Source organism: Coregonus lavaretus, assembly GCF_964263955.1.
Source record: "Coregonus lavaretus genome assembly, chromosome: 22".
Lineage (NCBI taxonomy): Eukaryota > Metazoa > Chordata > Actinopteri > Salmoniformes > Salmonidae > Coregonus > Coregonus lavaretus.
The window spans coordinates 33,142,485-33,158,854 of record NC_140009.1 but is presented as its reverse complement, the minus strand read 5'-3'; the positions used below and the strand labels follow the sequence as shown (position 1 = coordinate 33,158,854).

The 16,370-nt window shown below is 42.1% G+C and overlaps 2 protein-coding genes across 2 annotated transcripts; one reads left to right on the top strand and one right to left on the bottom strand.

The window, feature by feature from the left end:
- Positions 1–8,387: 8,387 nt before the first annotated feature.
- Positions 8,388–14,008, top strand: LOC311149390 (melanocyte protein PMEL-like; the record flags this gene model as incomplete). The annotated part of the gene is made up of 12 exons (XM_084186568.1): positions 8,388–8,448; positions 10,009–10,104; positions 10,291–10,437; positions 10,807–10,941; positions 11,073–11,234; positions 11,423–11,767; positions 11,969–12,199; positions 12,329–12,454; positions 12,557–12,665; positions 12,950–13,155; positions 13,374–13,464; positions 13,840–14,008. The coding sequence occupies 12 exons, from the start codon at positions 8,388–8,390 to the stop codon at positions 14,006–14,008; spliced, it is 1,878 nt and encodes a 625-aa protein (XP_084042694.1).
- Positions 14,009–14,466: 458 nt separating this feature from the next.
- Positions 14,467–16,028, bottom strand: LOC311149764 (tubulin alpha chain-like; the record flags this gene model as incomplete). The annotated part of the gene is made up of 3 exons (XM_084186985.1): positions 15,809–16,028; positions 15,552–15,700; positions 14,467–15,447 (listed from the first exon to the last, which is right to left on the bottom strand). Exons 1-3 carry the CDS (start codon positions 15,927–15,929, stop codon positions 14,467–14,469), a joined length of 1,251 nt encoding a protein of 416 aa, XP_084043111.1. The 5' UTR covers positions 15,930–16,028.
- Positions 16,029–16,370: the final 342 nt, after the last annotated feature.

Below are 16,370 nucleotides of genomic sequence, written 5' to 3'. Positions count from 1 at the left end.
TCAGATACCTCACAACCAGAGAAGCAACCTCGTCCACTGAAAGGGAAGCCTCAGATCATGAGAAAGACAAACCCGTCAGTGAGCCGCAGATTGCCTGTGATGACAAAGCTTCCGGTCCTACCTGGGGTTGCCTTTACATTGTCAAGAGCCAACCTGGGTAAAAAGGTAAGCCGAACATACATTTAACAGGATAGAGTAGAATGTTGTAGTAGAATGTTGCAGTAGAATGGTAGAAGGATGTAGTAGAATGTTGCAGTAGAATGTTGCAGTAGAATGGTAGAAGGATGTAGTAGAATGTTGCAGTAGAATGTTGCAGTAGAATGGTAGAAGGATGTAGTAGAATGTTGCAGTAGAATGGTAGAAGGATGTAGTAGAATGTTGCAGTAGAATGGTAGAAGGATGTAGTAGAATGTTGCAGTAGTAGGATGTAGTAGAATGTTGCAGTAGAAGGATGTAGTAGAATGGTAGAAGGATGCAGTAGAATGGTAGAAGGATGTAGTAGAATGTTGCAGTAGAATGGTAGGATGTAGTAGAATGTTGATTTTTAACCATTTTTATCCTGATTCCCTCAGTTGTATCAGCCTATGTCTGATTTCAACCTAAACGACCCAAACTGTCACGTTATGAGGCCCACGTACAACAGTCTGCATGACCCAAACCTCAATGAATACTACCATCAGAAGGAAATTCATGGCAAGTTGAAGAAGCGAAACTTAATCACTGAAGATGATAACGTAAGTTTTAAGTTAATCTTGTTGTTTCTGACCAGTGTAGGAGGAGACCGTTAACTTAACTGATCATTAACTCCAGGAAATAGTATTATAGGAGGGTACCTTTTGATTGTCTCTCTCTCTTCTCAAGGTTGTATGCTCATTGAAGGAGTATAACACATACAAACAGTACCTGGATACGGTCAAGACAAACCATGACAAAACCTACAGCAAGAGGATGGTATGTGGGCAGTTTGACTGTGTTCTGAAATTTGTAAAGAGCAAAGTTATTTACATGTGAAAATGTGAAACGCTCACGCATCACTCTTATAACAATGTTACTGTAACATGTACTGAATATCTTAGGTTGATACCGATCTAAACTGTACGGAAATGTTCTTTATCCTATTTCAGAAGGAACAGATGCTGAGAATGGTTCGGTTACAAGAGGAAGGCCATATCCCTAAGGATGTTACACTGGAAGATATGAGAGAGTACTTACTGGAAGAAGGAGCTCTGAACCTGAAGCATCTGCAGTCAACCATTGGTTCCAGGTAGGCAAGAAGTGCATGTAATGCACTGTATACAAATGCTAGCGCTGACGCCTAGTGGTAATAATGACAAACTGCATGTTACTGCATGTCATTACACTAGAGACAACAATTATATAGCTTTATATTAGAGTTATGCCTAATCTGTGTTGGAGATGTCAACTACATGACTGATCTGCTGAATGAATTGATAGGGCCAGGGGGCAGAAAGATGGCCTGCAAACTGCATTGTATGACCCAGAGAGAGAGTTTGAGGAGGATTGGGTTTCTAAGGAGCGATCCAGGCTGAAACTCATTGAAAATTATATGAAGCATGATGTGAACAAGGCCAGGTACCTGAAGGAGGCCAAAGAAAAGCGCAACAGAAAGGTAAGAATGTCACACTTTCTTCATACTTCACAAAATTGCCAACAAATTATTTTCAAGTTTGAATAGTTCAGTAAATTAAGAAATGGTTTTACCTACATTTTTGTGGGTGCTAAGTTGACACATATGACGGTATATTTCACAGCTATTTTTTTTACTCTGGATATTCATATTATGCTCTTCACAGAAAATATGCATCATGGAACAAAAGCAGGCCATTCAGATGAGGAAAATGGAAGAGGAATTGAAAAACCTCCAAGTGTTTGAGAGGTTGAGAGAGGCCACTATCAAACCAAATAAACTATTGGAAGGAATATCTTTAAAACCAGGTAAGATTTCATTTGAATTCATCCCACTAACCAGGTTTCCATCTAACCTTTATTTTATTTTTTGTTGTTGTAATTTTTACCCCCTTTTTCTCCCCAATTTCGTGATACCCAATTGTGATCTTGTCAACTCCCCAACGGGCTCGGGAGAGGCGAAGGTCGAGTCATGCGTCCTCCGAAACATGACCCGCCTAACCAAGCTTCTTAACACCCACTCGCTTAACACGGAAGCCAGCTGCACCAATGTGTCGGAGGAAACACCGTTCAACTGACGACCAAAGTCAGCCAGCAGGTGCCCGGCCCGCCACAAGGAGTCGCTAGAGCGCGATGAGCCAAGTAAAGCCCCCCTGGACAAACCCTCCCCCAACCCGGACGACGCTGTGCCAATTGTGCCCCGTCCTATGGGACTCCCGGGTCACGGGATCGAACCCCAGGCTGTAGTGTCGCCGCAGCACTGCGAAGCAGTGCCTTAGACCGCTTTGCCACTTGGGAGGCCCCCATCCAACATTTTTATACGAGTAAAGTACATGTCCTATAAAACATGTCATGACAGGCCTGATGGAAACAGAACATTTTTCAGTAAACCTTCCAAATGTCGACGAAACAAAATACGCTAGACAAGGTGGGATTTTTTTGTGTCGGTAAAATGAATTATGCTAGAAATGTCGGTGGAAACTCTTTTATGCGCAAATATTGATATAATAACTATCATATCGAAGTCAACTTGGAGTCAGGCGATGACATGTTGGGTGGTCCTCTCACTACGACTCGTTGGGAAAGCATGCAGTTTATTAGGCTACAGATGAAATAAATTATGATGAACTTCACAGGGTGGTGAAAATGCAAGGTGATGAGCTTGATGCTCCTTTCAAATAAATAATTGATGCTTGGCTGCCGTTTGTCAAATACAATATTTTTTGGTCCATAATAATAATCTCCTCATGTAGGCTATACATGCGTTATATCCAACATGCGCTCTAACATATAGCACTGTTGGCTAGAGCGCCGGTGCCAATACTAGGCACACTCGCTATAAACCTCAATCATCAGTAGAGCTGAAAATGCTATGAAAATAACTTGTATTTTCTATTCGGTACATGGGAATTTCACCGCAAAATGTATTTTTATGTGCACTACGTCATCATTTGTATCTGCAACAAGTCAATTTGATGGAAAACATGTCTGGTGGGAAAATGCTCATATGTTAATATGTGGATTTTAGAATATTTGCATGAAAATCTGTTGCCAATTGGATGGAAACCTAGCTACAGTTACGCAATGTTTAAATAACAATGTCAAATGCAACATACAGAGGAGCAGTTGAATGTCTTGTGCTGTATATAATCCTAAATAATTTCTTATAGCTCCTGTCCAGCCCGCTCGCCTACCTGCTCACTCCAAAACTGTGACGAAAACAGTTTCTCTGTCAGGCAAGTCAATTTCACAATTAAATAATCATAATTTAATTATGAAGGATATTTCGGAGTATTGTTTTGTGCCTGCATATTGGCATGTTCATAGCGAAGTGAATGCTAAATTACATCCAATTTAGTATTGTGTGTGTGTGTTTGTAATAGGGAAATCATCTAAGGAAGAGACACCCATGCTACAGAGGAGACCAAGCCTTGATCACCTTGCACCACTCCAGAGGAGACCATGCCAGGATCTTCTGGCACCACTGCCCTGCAGGTCCAAACCAAGTGTTGAGAAAGACATCAAGACAGAGCAGGGACAGGATAGGGCACCCGACTCTCACACAGTAACAAAGAGAGAACTAGGATCTGCTACATCTGACGGTTCCCTGAAACCTAGATCCAAGGCTCCTGTGGTTCCCAAGTCCTCCCAGAGTGAGCAAGGTGTTCCTTCAACAAGAAAACAGGTCAGGAAAAACAGAAGAAAGGAGAGGAAGGGTCTGCAAGCACCTGTTTTGAGGATCTCCAAAGCCATCGAGAGACGAGGCATCGCAGACAGTGCTCAGCTAAAATCTGTCATCCTTGACCACTTGGGCTCCAAGCCTGTCAGGAAGCAGCTGGCAGAGTCGATCAGGGATGAGGTCAAAGTGACGATTCCAGGGTCTAAGCCAGCGGCACAAAGGGCTCGGAGTGCCAGAATCGCTTATGACGTGTTGAAGTGTGTCTCTCGAGCGGCCAATCTTTGCAACAAACCTGCCTGCAGACTCCGCGGGGGAAACCCAATCAAACCCAACGCTAAAGGAAATAATCTAGAACCAGAGGAGCAGATGGCCAACGGAGAAGACATGAACCTCTACGTCACAACGTTGATCACTGACGTTCTGGAGGAACTCAAGGAGCAAGTTATCGTAATGATCCGAGAAGACTCCCCTACCCAATTCAAAGTTGTCTCTGCAAAGGCCAGCCAAACAGCCATTGATGTGGTAAGCAACGTTTTGGAAGACGTTAGAGACTTATTAAATGAGGGAAACATTGAAGAGCTTGCACTAGATGGTGATGATGAAGAAGGCACCTCAGGGCTACCGGACAGTCAGCCACCTGCAATGACTGCATCAGAGAACCGTCCAGTTTCCTGTTCAAAACAAAAAGGTATCGCCTGTGACCTTATAAACAGTGCGTATGACAACCTCCTATTCAAGAGAGCTTTTCCTGAGCTTCAGATCGAAAGAGATGAACAACCAATCACCTCAAGGGCTATCAGAAGTGACATAAAAATCTATTTTGACGAAAAAGCACCTTCCCTGACTCCAAAAATGCTTCCCCCGGAGCCACTGATCTCATCTTTCTCCAACTCTCCTAGTTATGGAATTATGTTTTCATCTGACATTTCAGAGGTTGCAGAAAACGACTTGAAGACAAGCAACCATTAATGCTGTGAGCAACATTTTGGGAGGTATGGGAACTTCCCTCATGGCAAGTAACACACAGTTAATTCCTGCTGTCACCGGACTTAATCCCGACCTAGACAATGTCACACACTTGGAGGCACAATCAGACTCAACTGAAGGTTTTGAGGGATATCCAGGGATCTGGATGACATCCCTGAAGATGCAATACATTGCCTCAGGCCTCATGGACACGATCTATGATAACCAACTGGATGAGGATGGTGTCCTCCGACGGAGCGCTGGTGCAAAAACCTCACAGGAAGACCTTGATTTTCAGAAGGTAATTACTTCAAAAACAGCCTCCTCAGACAATTGCATTCCTGTCAAAAAATTTCTGTCAATGTCCTACCTTGATGTTTTGAAGAAGCATGAAGACACTGGCAACACTAGTCACCGTAGTAGAAGCCTTGATTCTTTCTCCGTAATTGGTGTAGCTACTTCAACCTCAAAGGTTTCACACGGCACAGAATTGAAACTGACTCCGTTGCCAAAGGTTGTCTCTGCATCATCCTCACTCTATGCAATGAGTAACTGTTCAAGCCCGTTGGAGTATACCTCCAGTGAGTCTGATATCCCTATTGACAAAGAGGCATAAAGGATTTATTCTACAGACGAAGAATATGTTTGGTCCAAATCCCCAGTACCAATCCTCCTGACCTCCCTCCAAATCAGTCTTCAATGTCTCCGGCCTTGTACCTACTCCTCCAGAGGGAGAGCCTAAAGTGAGGCTGCCATGGTGCCCAATGCGCCGCCTCTGGAAGGTTCCGAAGCAGCCCCCCAACAATTTGCACGTTTACAGGAATCCTCTTAATTTCCCCACTGAGACTATGCGATCGACCAGTCCATCACCATCCGAGGATGACTCCCCAACTCCAGAGGAGGCCCAGAGGCCAAGGTAAGACTGCCTTTCCCATAGTCCTAATCTGAAAAGCTGTTTAGCACCTACCCCACTATTGCTATTTTACCTGCCTTGATTCTAAATGTATTATTATTTTTCTTAACAGAGTTATCTCAAAGCTCTACTTATTAAATATTAAAAGCGCTGTGCAAATTCAATGTTTTATTTGTATTTTTATTAAGAGCGATCGACCGCTCAGGCGAGGAGTCTGTCTTTGAAACACGAGTGAGAACAGAAAGACTCATCTGCGCAGATGTGAACCTGCTCGCCGCAGAGATAATGCTGTCTGCTCGTGAGGACGTTAGCTGCACACCTGGCTGCGCTGTCGTCTGACAATGAGATGCACTTTGGCTCAGAGTGGGATGACACCCCACGCCGATTCACCAACTGACTCAACTGCCTCCACCACCTCTCCTCACAGCGAGAGTAATAACTGAAGAGGGACTCACATGTCTACTTGGACATGATAGAAGCATTTGCTTACATTATTTTGAATTGCGTTGACCTTTTAAACAATGCATTTATTTGAGATTTAAAAAATCATTGAAATACAATAAATGAAACCTAAACATTTACAGTGTCGTTTTTCTTAATGTGAGGGTTAAATAAGGAATGATAAATCGAAAGTTAAGAGATCAATTAAATATATTTGCTCTGAATGGTGACATTGTTCTAAAAGGAGTTTGAACAGTCTCACAATTCGACCATAAAATATTAAGACAAAAAACTTTTAACACTCTTACTTATAGTTTCAAATAGAGGTGAGGACAAAGCCGGATGAATTTAAAAGTCACAAGAGCCCCAGTAATCCTTATTAACTTTACATTCCTGCCATGTTTCCTGCCTGTAAGCACATTCTCTCTTAGCAGCGCTGTATGACTTATTGTTCTGTTGACCCAGAAACGATTCACTAATTAGTACAACATCTTCTATATTCCAGGTGTTATACCTAATTAGAACTATTATCTCATCAATAGTGTTGCAAGATTTTATTTCTTACCACTGATACGTGTGGCAAGATTTGAGCATTGTTGCTCAGATTGTTAGACTATTTTAATACTGAATATCCTCGTTAGAATAGAGCTGAAAATATTTTAGGGTAAATCTCTAAATTATTTGTGGAGAGTAGTCTTTGGGACAGACTCCAGATTGGCCTCAATGCAATGGGTCAGGTGGTATTTTAAAATGGGAGCACATAAGTTTTCACATGCAGTTACCCAATTTTAATGAAAGTTTGAAACATTATCGGTACTCCAGCAATTAAAATAATCATTTATTACATTTGTAAAGCACTTTTTCATTATACAGTAGCCTATAAGAAGTACATATCTACTGTACATACCATAGTAAATATGGGGCAATACTATCACAATTCATTCACAAGGCAGCATAGCATGAACCTTTTGGTACCCTAACCTAAGACTAACAGAGCCCCACAGCCTTGGGAATGTAGACTGCTGATTTCACAAGTTGTTGCACCCATCCATAATCTTTCTCACAAGCTATCACAGTAACAAATACTATATGAATCTAAGTTTACTTATACTGTATGTAAGTACAGTATGTATAGGTAATGGTGAGTTTATATGGCTACAGTATGGAGACAAAGATGAAGAAAGACATAATTTCATGGGTCCCAAGACAGCCTCGTGGGAAATAATCACAACAAGTATATTAGGTTGTCTTCTTTTTTTAAATGGATTGATGGACATCACTCCCCAGATATTATCCTGTGTCAGCAGACAAGTTAAACTTCTTTCATATATTAAGGTATCTTCTGAAACCTTGTACACAAAATGTGTATGTAAAATACATTTGAATCACCATTTCATTGTGTGCCTTATGTAAATTAGCCCTGCTATACTGTTCTAGAAAAGGCCGACAGGTCACAGGTGCCTTTGGGGAGTGGTGGAAAAAGTACCCAATATCATACTTTAGTACAAATAAAGATACCTTAATAGAAAATGACTTAAGTGAAAGTCATCCAGTAAAATACTACTTCAGTAAAAGTCTAAAAATATTTGGTTTAAAATATACTTAAGTATCAAAAGTAAATGTAATTGCTCAAATATACTTAAGTATCAAAAGTAAAAGTATATATCATTTCAAATTCCTTATATTAAGCAAACCAGACGGCACCATTTTTTATTTTTTACGGATAGTAAGGGGCACACTCCAACACTCATTTACAAAAGAAGCATGTGTTTAGTGAGTCCGCCAGATCAGAGGCAGTAGGGATGACCAGGGATTTTCTCTTGATAAGTGTGTGAATTAGACAATGTTCCTGTCCTTTTTAAGCATTCAAAATGTAACGAGTACTTTTGGGTGTCAGGGAAAATGTATTGAGTAAAAAGTACATTTTATTTTCTTTAGAAATGTTGTAAAGTAAAAGTTGACAAATATAAATAGTAAAGTACAGATACACCAAAAAACGACTTAAGTAGTACTTTCAAGTATTTTTACTTAAGTACTTTACACCACTGCGTTTGGGGAGGTGGGATCACAGGTTTCAGTGGGGTAGGAGGGGTTTAGTACTACTGCTGTGAGGCCAGAGATTTAGAGAATATATAAAGCCAGGAATCACAATGGTCTGGTGTGTTTGTTTCCGACCTGCATTGGAGGAGAAGAAAAGGGATATTCTATGTTTAACGTGGAAAGGAAGCGTGCACACTAATAATGAAGACAGGGACAGCTTTTGCAGTGTTGTTGGTGGCACTGGGTTCATCTGCTGCAACAAGTAAGTACAGATGTAGAGGATCTTAATTTAAGCCAGTTTACTACAGCAGGAAAATGATCCTGCAGCAACAGGAAATGTGAATTATTATGTGTATTATAATTAATGGACATGTTTGTAGGGAAAATCAAGTCTAATATTTCAAAGTGGAAATTACAAACTTCAAAAGCCTTTTTTAATTTCCTGCATTTCAGAAGAGTTCTCCTGCAACAGGGTGATCAAATTAAGATCCTACATCTGTACAGCCACTCTGGATATCATTATGTATACCAGATAATCTGGTATACTTAGATTATATGTTTTCAAGAAAGTATATTTTTAAATGACAAAAGGACATTATTTCTTACCTCAGGCCGTGGCACGTCAGGATTTCACAATATGATAATCATTTTAGTAACACTTGTTTCATTCAAACCTTTCGGTAATGATGTGTATTGAGGAACACTGCATTTGGTCTTGTTTTAGCCACTCTTATGACAGTGGCTCCTCAATGCAGCACTATGTGTCCTTTGCATGACAAAGGGTCAGTTTCCCAGACATAGATTAAGCCTAGTCCTGGACTAAAACCCTTTCAATGGAGATTATCCGTTTTGATAACCAAATGCTTTGCAAACATTTCACAAATATGAATTAACCCAGTTGACATTCTTGATTTTATGGGGAAGCATCATTGCAGTCATAGGGCCTCTAGGAAGATTCAATGCACTAACCTTCAACATTGTGCAAGTAGCATGAGTTTTTCAATAAATATTTAAAAAGCACAAGCGAGAAGGGTCTCATTTGTCACCAATCGGCAGTTTGCATTAATTGCAAACAATATAGAGAGTTTTAGTCAGCGGCTATAAATTCTTGATTTTATAGTAAGATGTACCGATGGTGGGATCATCGCACGTTACAGTAGCCTATTCTAACAATCATACCCTTGATAATCGCTTTACAGTCTCCCCCAATTGGGATATCTGTATTTTGTGATTTTAATAATAATAATATAATATATGCCATTTAGCAGACGCTTTTATCCAAAGCGACTTACAGTCATGTGCGCATACATTTTTATGTATGGGTGGTCCCAGGGATCGAACCCACTACCCTGGCGTTACAAGCGCCATGCTCTACCAATTGAGCTACAGAGGACCACACATTTGGCTATAGGGTGCTGTGTATGGATGACCGGGATGCAATCTAACACAGGTTTATCATTTTGATTTGACCATTTTTTTTGTCTAATTTATTAATTACAATAAAAACATAATGCATTTATGAAAATAGTCAGTGCTTATCAGTGCAATTAAATATAAATAGTTTGACCTCCTTGGTCCTTATGTCAAAGACAATCCTCGCCCTTAGCCCTAATCTGTAGTAAAGTTACGGTACACTCAGCTGACAGTCACATGAATAGGATTGAGGGGGATTGTAGAGATTTTGGGATTGGCAGTCACCTAGGTTAGAGCTGAGCCCCCTCCTTTGGTTGCAAAAGTGTGACCAGCTCCTGCCTTTTCAACTCTAATGAATGAATGCTGACTGTGCATGCTTACTTATGTAATTTCTATTATTATATTCCAGAGCCCAAAAGTCACTTCACACAATATCCATCATGGAATACGAAAATGTATCCGGTGTGGAAAGATGAAGACCCTCGCTACAAAGACTCTTGGAAAGGTATGCACAATTGTCCTCTGTCTCAGCACAATGTAAATACACTGATGGTTACATAACATTTTCATCTTATTTATCAGGAACATCTGTGAACAAAAGGACAAAAAGGTTTAAGTAAAGTAAGTCAATTATCTCTGTGAAATTGTATACTTATTATATTCACTTCAAAGTGTACATTCTTCTCAACAGGTGGCAAGGTGAAGTTCATTGTGGGTAATGACGCACCGACCCTGACTGCAGCCAAGGTGACCTTTACCATCGAGCTGCAGTTCCCACACAACCAGAAGGTCATGCCTGACGGAGAGGTGGTATGGGCCGAGAACTGCACCGTCAATGGTAAGTCCTCGAGGACTGACTGAGTTTTGGTAACCTCATCCCTAGGCTTATTGGGAGGAAGTGTCTTGTGAACAAGATTAGAGTTTTGGCTATATGAGGGTCTTTTGTTACTTTATACAGTAATCTTGGTGCCCAGAGCCAAATCTTGCATGAATGCTGGCTTCTGGCCAGCGATTGTTAATTAAGTCTGTCATGACAGTCTACAATATCTGTATTGTTCTTTCCCTTTGGAAACTACAGTGCCAAGTTACTGTCTGCAAAAAGTACATTTTGAGGTTAGATACTACATATTGTTTTCCTACATTCATAGTACATACTCCTCTGTCTAAAGACAAAGCAGAAACCAACACCCACTCTGTTTTCCATTAGGAACACACTACCATCAGTCTGAGCTAGTGTATCCTGCACAGAACACGGAGTGGAACGGAGTCTTTCCCGACGGCACACCCTTCAAGAAGGGTGGTGACAAACCCCCTCCGTATGTGTTTGTATGGAAAACATGGGGTAAGTACAGCTGCAAGCACTCTCATCTATTAGGCCTACAGTATTAACATGTTTTACTTTGTCTTGTAGTAATGTTGTTATAAACCTTTGTTATAAGCATGTAAACCTATTTCCTTTGCTTTGCCTCACAGGTCAGTACTGGCAGGTGTCTGATGGCCCCTCCTCCTCCCTCACCATCGGGACAGACAATGTCCCTCTGGGCTCCTACATCGTGGACATTGTCATCTACCACTATCGCAGCCACGAGAAGTTCATCCCTCTGGGATATGCCTCCACACAGTTCTCCATCACTGGTTAGTAGAATGAATGCGTGAACAAATTAATAAATGAATGAGTGAATGAATGAACACATTTTATGACTATTTTAAAATACATTTCATGTTTATTCAACTACGTAGAAAACAACAATACTGCTACTAGAAGTTACTTGAGAGGTTTTGTCTGAGGGTATTTTTTTATTTGTCTCTATTTCTGTCTCTAGATCAAATCCCCTTCGCCGTCTCAATGACCCAAGTGAACGACATCAACGAGGCAGACCTGAGCTTCGTCCAGAACAGAGCGATAGCATTCACGATCAGCCTCCACGACCCCAGCGAGTACCTGAGTGACGCTGACATCACATACAACTGGGACTTTGGTGACAGCAGCGGAGCTCTCATCTCCAGAGAGCTGACTGTCACCCATACCTACATAGTGGCTGGTGGCTTCAAGCCCCAGGTTGTTGTACAGGCCGTTATCCCTGATAAAGCATGTGCCACACCAGCTGGTGTTATCCCCACTGGTAACGCTGTCACTGTAGGGCCTGCAAACCCGGCAGGCACAACAGGTAATTCTCATCTTGAAACGCTATATTCCAGAAATTAATTTCAAAAGTCTTTACTTGGATTCCTTGGATCCTTACTGTCGTCAAGGAGAGAGGATGTGAGGAATCATGGAAAATACTTTTGACATTCACCCAATATGTAGTAGGCTATGCCAGAATTGACAAAGAAAATAGGAAGTTGAATGGTTCTGTTTCTCTCTCCAGTGAGCGCTCCTGTTGCGGATGCATCAGCTGCTCCAGCAATGGCGGCCACACAGGGAGTTAAAATAAACGTAGGCCCATCAGCCCCTGCTGAGACTGACACAGAGGAGGACATGACTGAGGTGGGAGTCTCCACCGCTCAGCACACAAAGACACCTTCTCCAGTCAACCCTGACACCCCAACTGTCTCTGCTGGTTTAGCAACAGCTGCTTCTGAGGAAGTAGAGCCAGCAGGTATGTACAACACACCTACATATCATATTAATTGATGAATTAAGTGAATTAATTGTATGTCTAATGTGCTTTAAATTGTTGGATTGTCCATTTAGTAACTGGAGTGCATTGTTGTTTCTCCTGATACAGGGGAGACTGCTACGGCCCAAGCTCCCGTGGTGATAGTTGTTAAGCGTGAAGCAGGTGACAAACCCAAGGATGATGACTGTGTGATCTATCGCTATGGGTCCTTCTGCACTGGCATTGACATTGTTGGTGAGTCCACTGTCTAAATGACATCGAAATCTCCATCTTGTGGTTTCCTAACACTGTATTTGATTAACATTGAAGATGATTACATCCCCTCTTTGTCTTCAGAGGGCATTGAGAGTTTGAAGATAGTGCAAGTGGATAATGCTCTGATCAAGACTGATGAATCTGAGGTTGAACGAAATGTAGTGGATCTAACTGTCACCTGCCATGGGAGGTGAGTATTCCTGCTCCAGAGCAATTAAAGGGAGACTGTCTCAAAGAATCAAACTAGTTATTATTTCCCTAAGCAGAATCATGGTCCACAGACAAATCCATAAGTAATGCAGGCCTATATCCCACCGTTTAAGCACTAGGGCTAGTTTCATTTCCCCAGATTAATCCTAGTCCTCAATTTAAAAATCATTCTTGTATTTTAGTCCAGGGTTAGTCTGGGTCAGGGAAACCGGCCTGTATTGTTTCACTGAGCGTTTCTGACCCTTTTGTCTGTTTTCCACCCAGCCTTCCCACAGAGGTGTGTACAGTGGTGTCCGATGCAGACTGTCTGATGCCCGTCCACACCATGTGTAACACAGTGGCGCCCTCTTCTGAGTGCCAGCTGGTACTGCGTCACTTTTTCAATGACTCTGGCATCTTCTGCATCAATGTGTCCATGACCAATGATGTCAGTCTGGCAGTCACCAGCGCCAAAGTTAGCGTGACCGTGGGTATGTTCTGTAACATGTCTGCTCTGCACATCTGTGTATAGTGGCTATGTTGGGGGGTAGCCCCACCCATGTCTCGAACCTGGGTCCCAGAGACAATCAGTCCAATACCTTCCAGTCAAACACCTATTGTTATTGTTTAGAAAATAATTAATATATTTTAATATGTTGTTATATGAAGTTGTTTTACATAAATTATTGTCTGTGTTCTTTGGTGGCAGGTTCCGGTCTGTCCTCAGCGGGCACTGCAGCCATGGTAATGGGGGTCCTGATCGTTGCTCTGGTCGCTGGATCTGTGGCCTACACTTACAAGTGAGTCACATCAACATTGGTCTACTCTTGTCACACCTTTCTGAAGGGTTCCATATCACCACAAGGTATAACCTGTACAGCTTGCTTTGAGACATGACCCTTATGGGCGGGTTGTGGGTTCGATAAAATAATGTATGCGCTAACTGTAAGTCGCTCTGGATAAGAGCGTCTGCTAAATGACTAAAATGTAAAATGTAAATGTACAGCCATGTCTCAGGGCAACTGCATGCAGCATATTGTACCATTGATAATACTTTTCTAATTACCTTTTTATCCTTTATTCACCAGGGGAGTCACATTGAGATGTACATATTTTTTTAAAAGTGAGCCTCTGATAAAATGTATGTACTTTAATTTTCTCTTTTTGTTCCACAGACGGTTCAAAGCCTACCGTCCTCTGAAGGAGGAGTCTGTGGTTGGCTCCTCCTCCCAGAGCGCTGAGGGCAGTTCTGGTTGGAGCTCTGGGCCTCTACTGTTCTGGAACCTTCTGAGTCGACAGGCTCCTGTAGAGAACAGCACACTGCTTGATGACAGGCTTGTGTGAATGGACAACAACAACAACCCATTCAACTGCAAAATACACAATACACAACAGTCAAGAAACATTTTATTTGCACATATAGTCATCTGACATGTTTTATTTTTTATTTTATACATTTTATTTTTAACTACAAGTTCATGAATGTGTAAAATGTGGCTTATTTCCATCAAACTAAACATTTTCAAAGAACATATGTATGGTAAGACCTACAGTGATTCTACATTTTTATACTGGAGGTTTGACCAGTGAATAATAGTGGAAACTACTGTGATGTTAGACATTTTACTATCTTTCCCCCATTAAAATTCCCCCAAAACTGCACTAGTGTCTTTCTATTTGTCAAGATAATGTTGTGAATGTGAATAAAGACCAAGGGCACAAATGGCTAATTTAATTAAATATTTTATTAGGTATCATGCAACAGTAATAGTGTTTGACAATGGCTTGCCTGAAGGGACATTTCAATACTCCTCTCCCTCCTCCTCTCCCTCACCCTCAATGGAGTCAACCCCTACCTCCTCGTAATCCTTCTCCAGGGCTGCCATATCCTCTCTGGCCTCAGAGAACTCTCCCTCCTCCATCCCCTCACCCACATACCAGTGCACAAAGGCACGTTTGGCGTACATCAGGTCAAACTTGTGGTCAAGCCGAGCCCAGGCCTCTGCCACAGCAGTGGTGTTGCTAAGCATGCACACAGCTCTCTGGACTTTGGCCAGGTCTCCACCAGGGACTACAGTGGGGGGCTGGTAGTTAATGCCAACCTTAAAACCAGTTGGACACCAGTCAACAAACTGAATGGAACGTTTTGTCTTGATGGTGGCAATGGCAGCATTGACATCTTTGGGCACCAGATCACCACGGAACAAAAGGCAACATGCCATGTACTTGCCATGGCGAGGGTCACATTTCACCATCTGATTGGCTGGCTCAAAGCAGGCATTGGTGATCTCAGAGACCGAGAGCTGCTCATGGTAAGCCTTCTCTGCAGAGATAACTGGGGCATAGGTGGCCAGAGGGAAATGAATACGTGGATAGGGCACCAAGTTGGTCTGGAACTCTGTCAGATCAACATTAAGGGCACCATCGAATCGAAGGGAAGCAGTAATGGAGGAAACGATCTGGCTAATGAGCCTATTGAGGTTAGTGTAGGTAGGACGCTCAATGTCGAGGTTCCTACGGCAGATGTCATATATAGCCTCATTATCTACCATGAAGGCACAGTCAGAGTGCTCTAGGGTGGTGTGGGTGGTCAGGATGGAGTTGTAAGGTTCCACCACAGCTGTGGACACCTGGGGAGCTGGGTAGATGGAGAACTCCAGCTTGGACTTCTTGCCGTAGTCAACAGACAGGCGCTCCATCAGCAGAGAGGTGAAACCAGAGCCGGTGCCACCTCCAAAGCTGTGGAAAACCAGGAAGCCCTGAAGGCCTGTGCACTGGTCAGCCTAAAGAGAAAGATAAACATGTCAATAAAAGGATGACAACAGATGTCCACATTCTGATCAGATAGTTGATAAAATAGTTAATTAATTCATTCTGAGATAGCCACCAGTTTGCGGATCCTGTCCAGCACCAGGTCAATGATCTCTTTGCCAATAGTGTAGTGTCCACGGGCGTAGTTGTTGGCAGCATCCTCTTTGCCAGTGATGAGCTGTTCAGGATGGAATAACTGGCGGTAGGTCCCAGTCCGCACCTCATCTGACAAGAGAAAATGAAGAGCTCATTAAGGAGCTCAATAGCAAGAAAGCAGAGGAAATCCTCTTTGACATACCTTTATTTAAATTGAATGAGAACCAGGAAAATTACCTATGACTGTGGGCTCCAGGTCTACAAACACAGCCCTGGGGACATGCTTTCCAGCCCCAGTCTCACTAAAGAAGGTGTTGAAGGAGTCGTCTCCTCCTCCAATGGTCTTGTCACTGGGCATCTGTCCGTCTGGCTGGATCCCATGTTCCAGACAGTAGAGCTCCCAGCAGGCATTGCCAATCTGGACTCCAGCCTGACCCACATGGACAGAAATACACTCACGCTGGAAAATAAATGGAAAAATATTGAATGTAGTAGAATTACAATACATTTGACAAAAACGTATAATTGCCAAAAACACCACCTAGTGGAATACTGGGTAGGCTACATGTAAACTGAAGAACAGCAAAAATGGAGACCAATAGCAGAGGAATCTTGAATAGCAGAGGAATCTTGCCATCTATAAACATATGACCATTAATAAACTGACAATAAGGTTATATTTTATTTTATTTTTATTTCACCTTTATTTAACAAGTTAAGCCAGTTGAGAACAAGTTCTCATTTACAACTGCAACCTGGCATTACATCACTACGTAATTAATATGCAGCTGGCAACTGG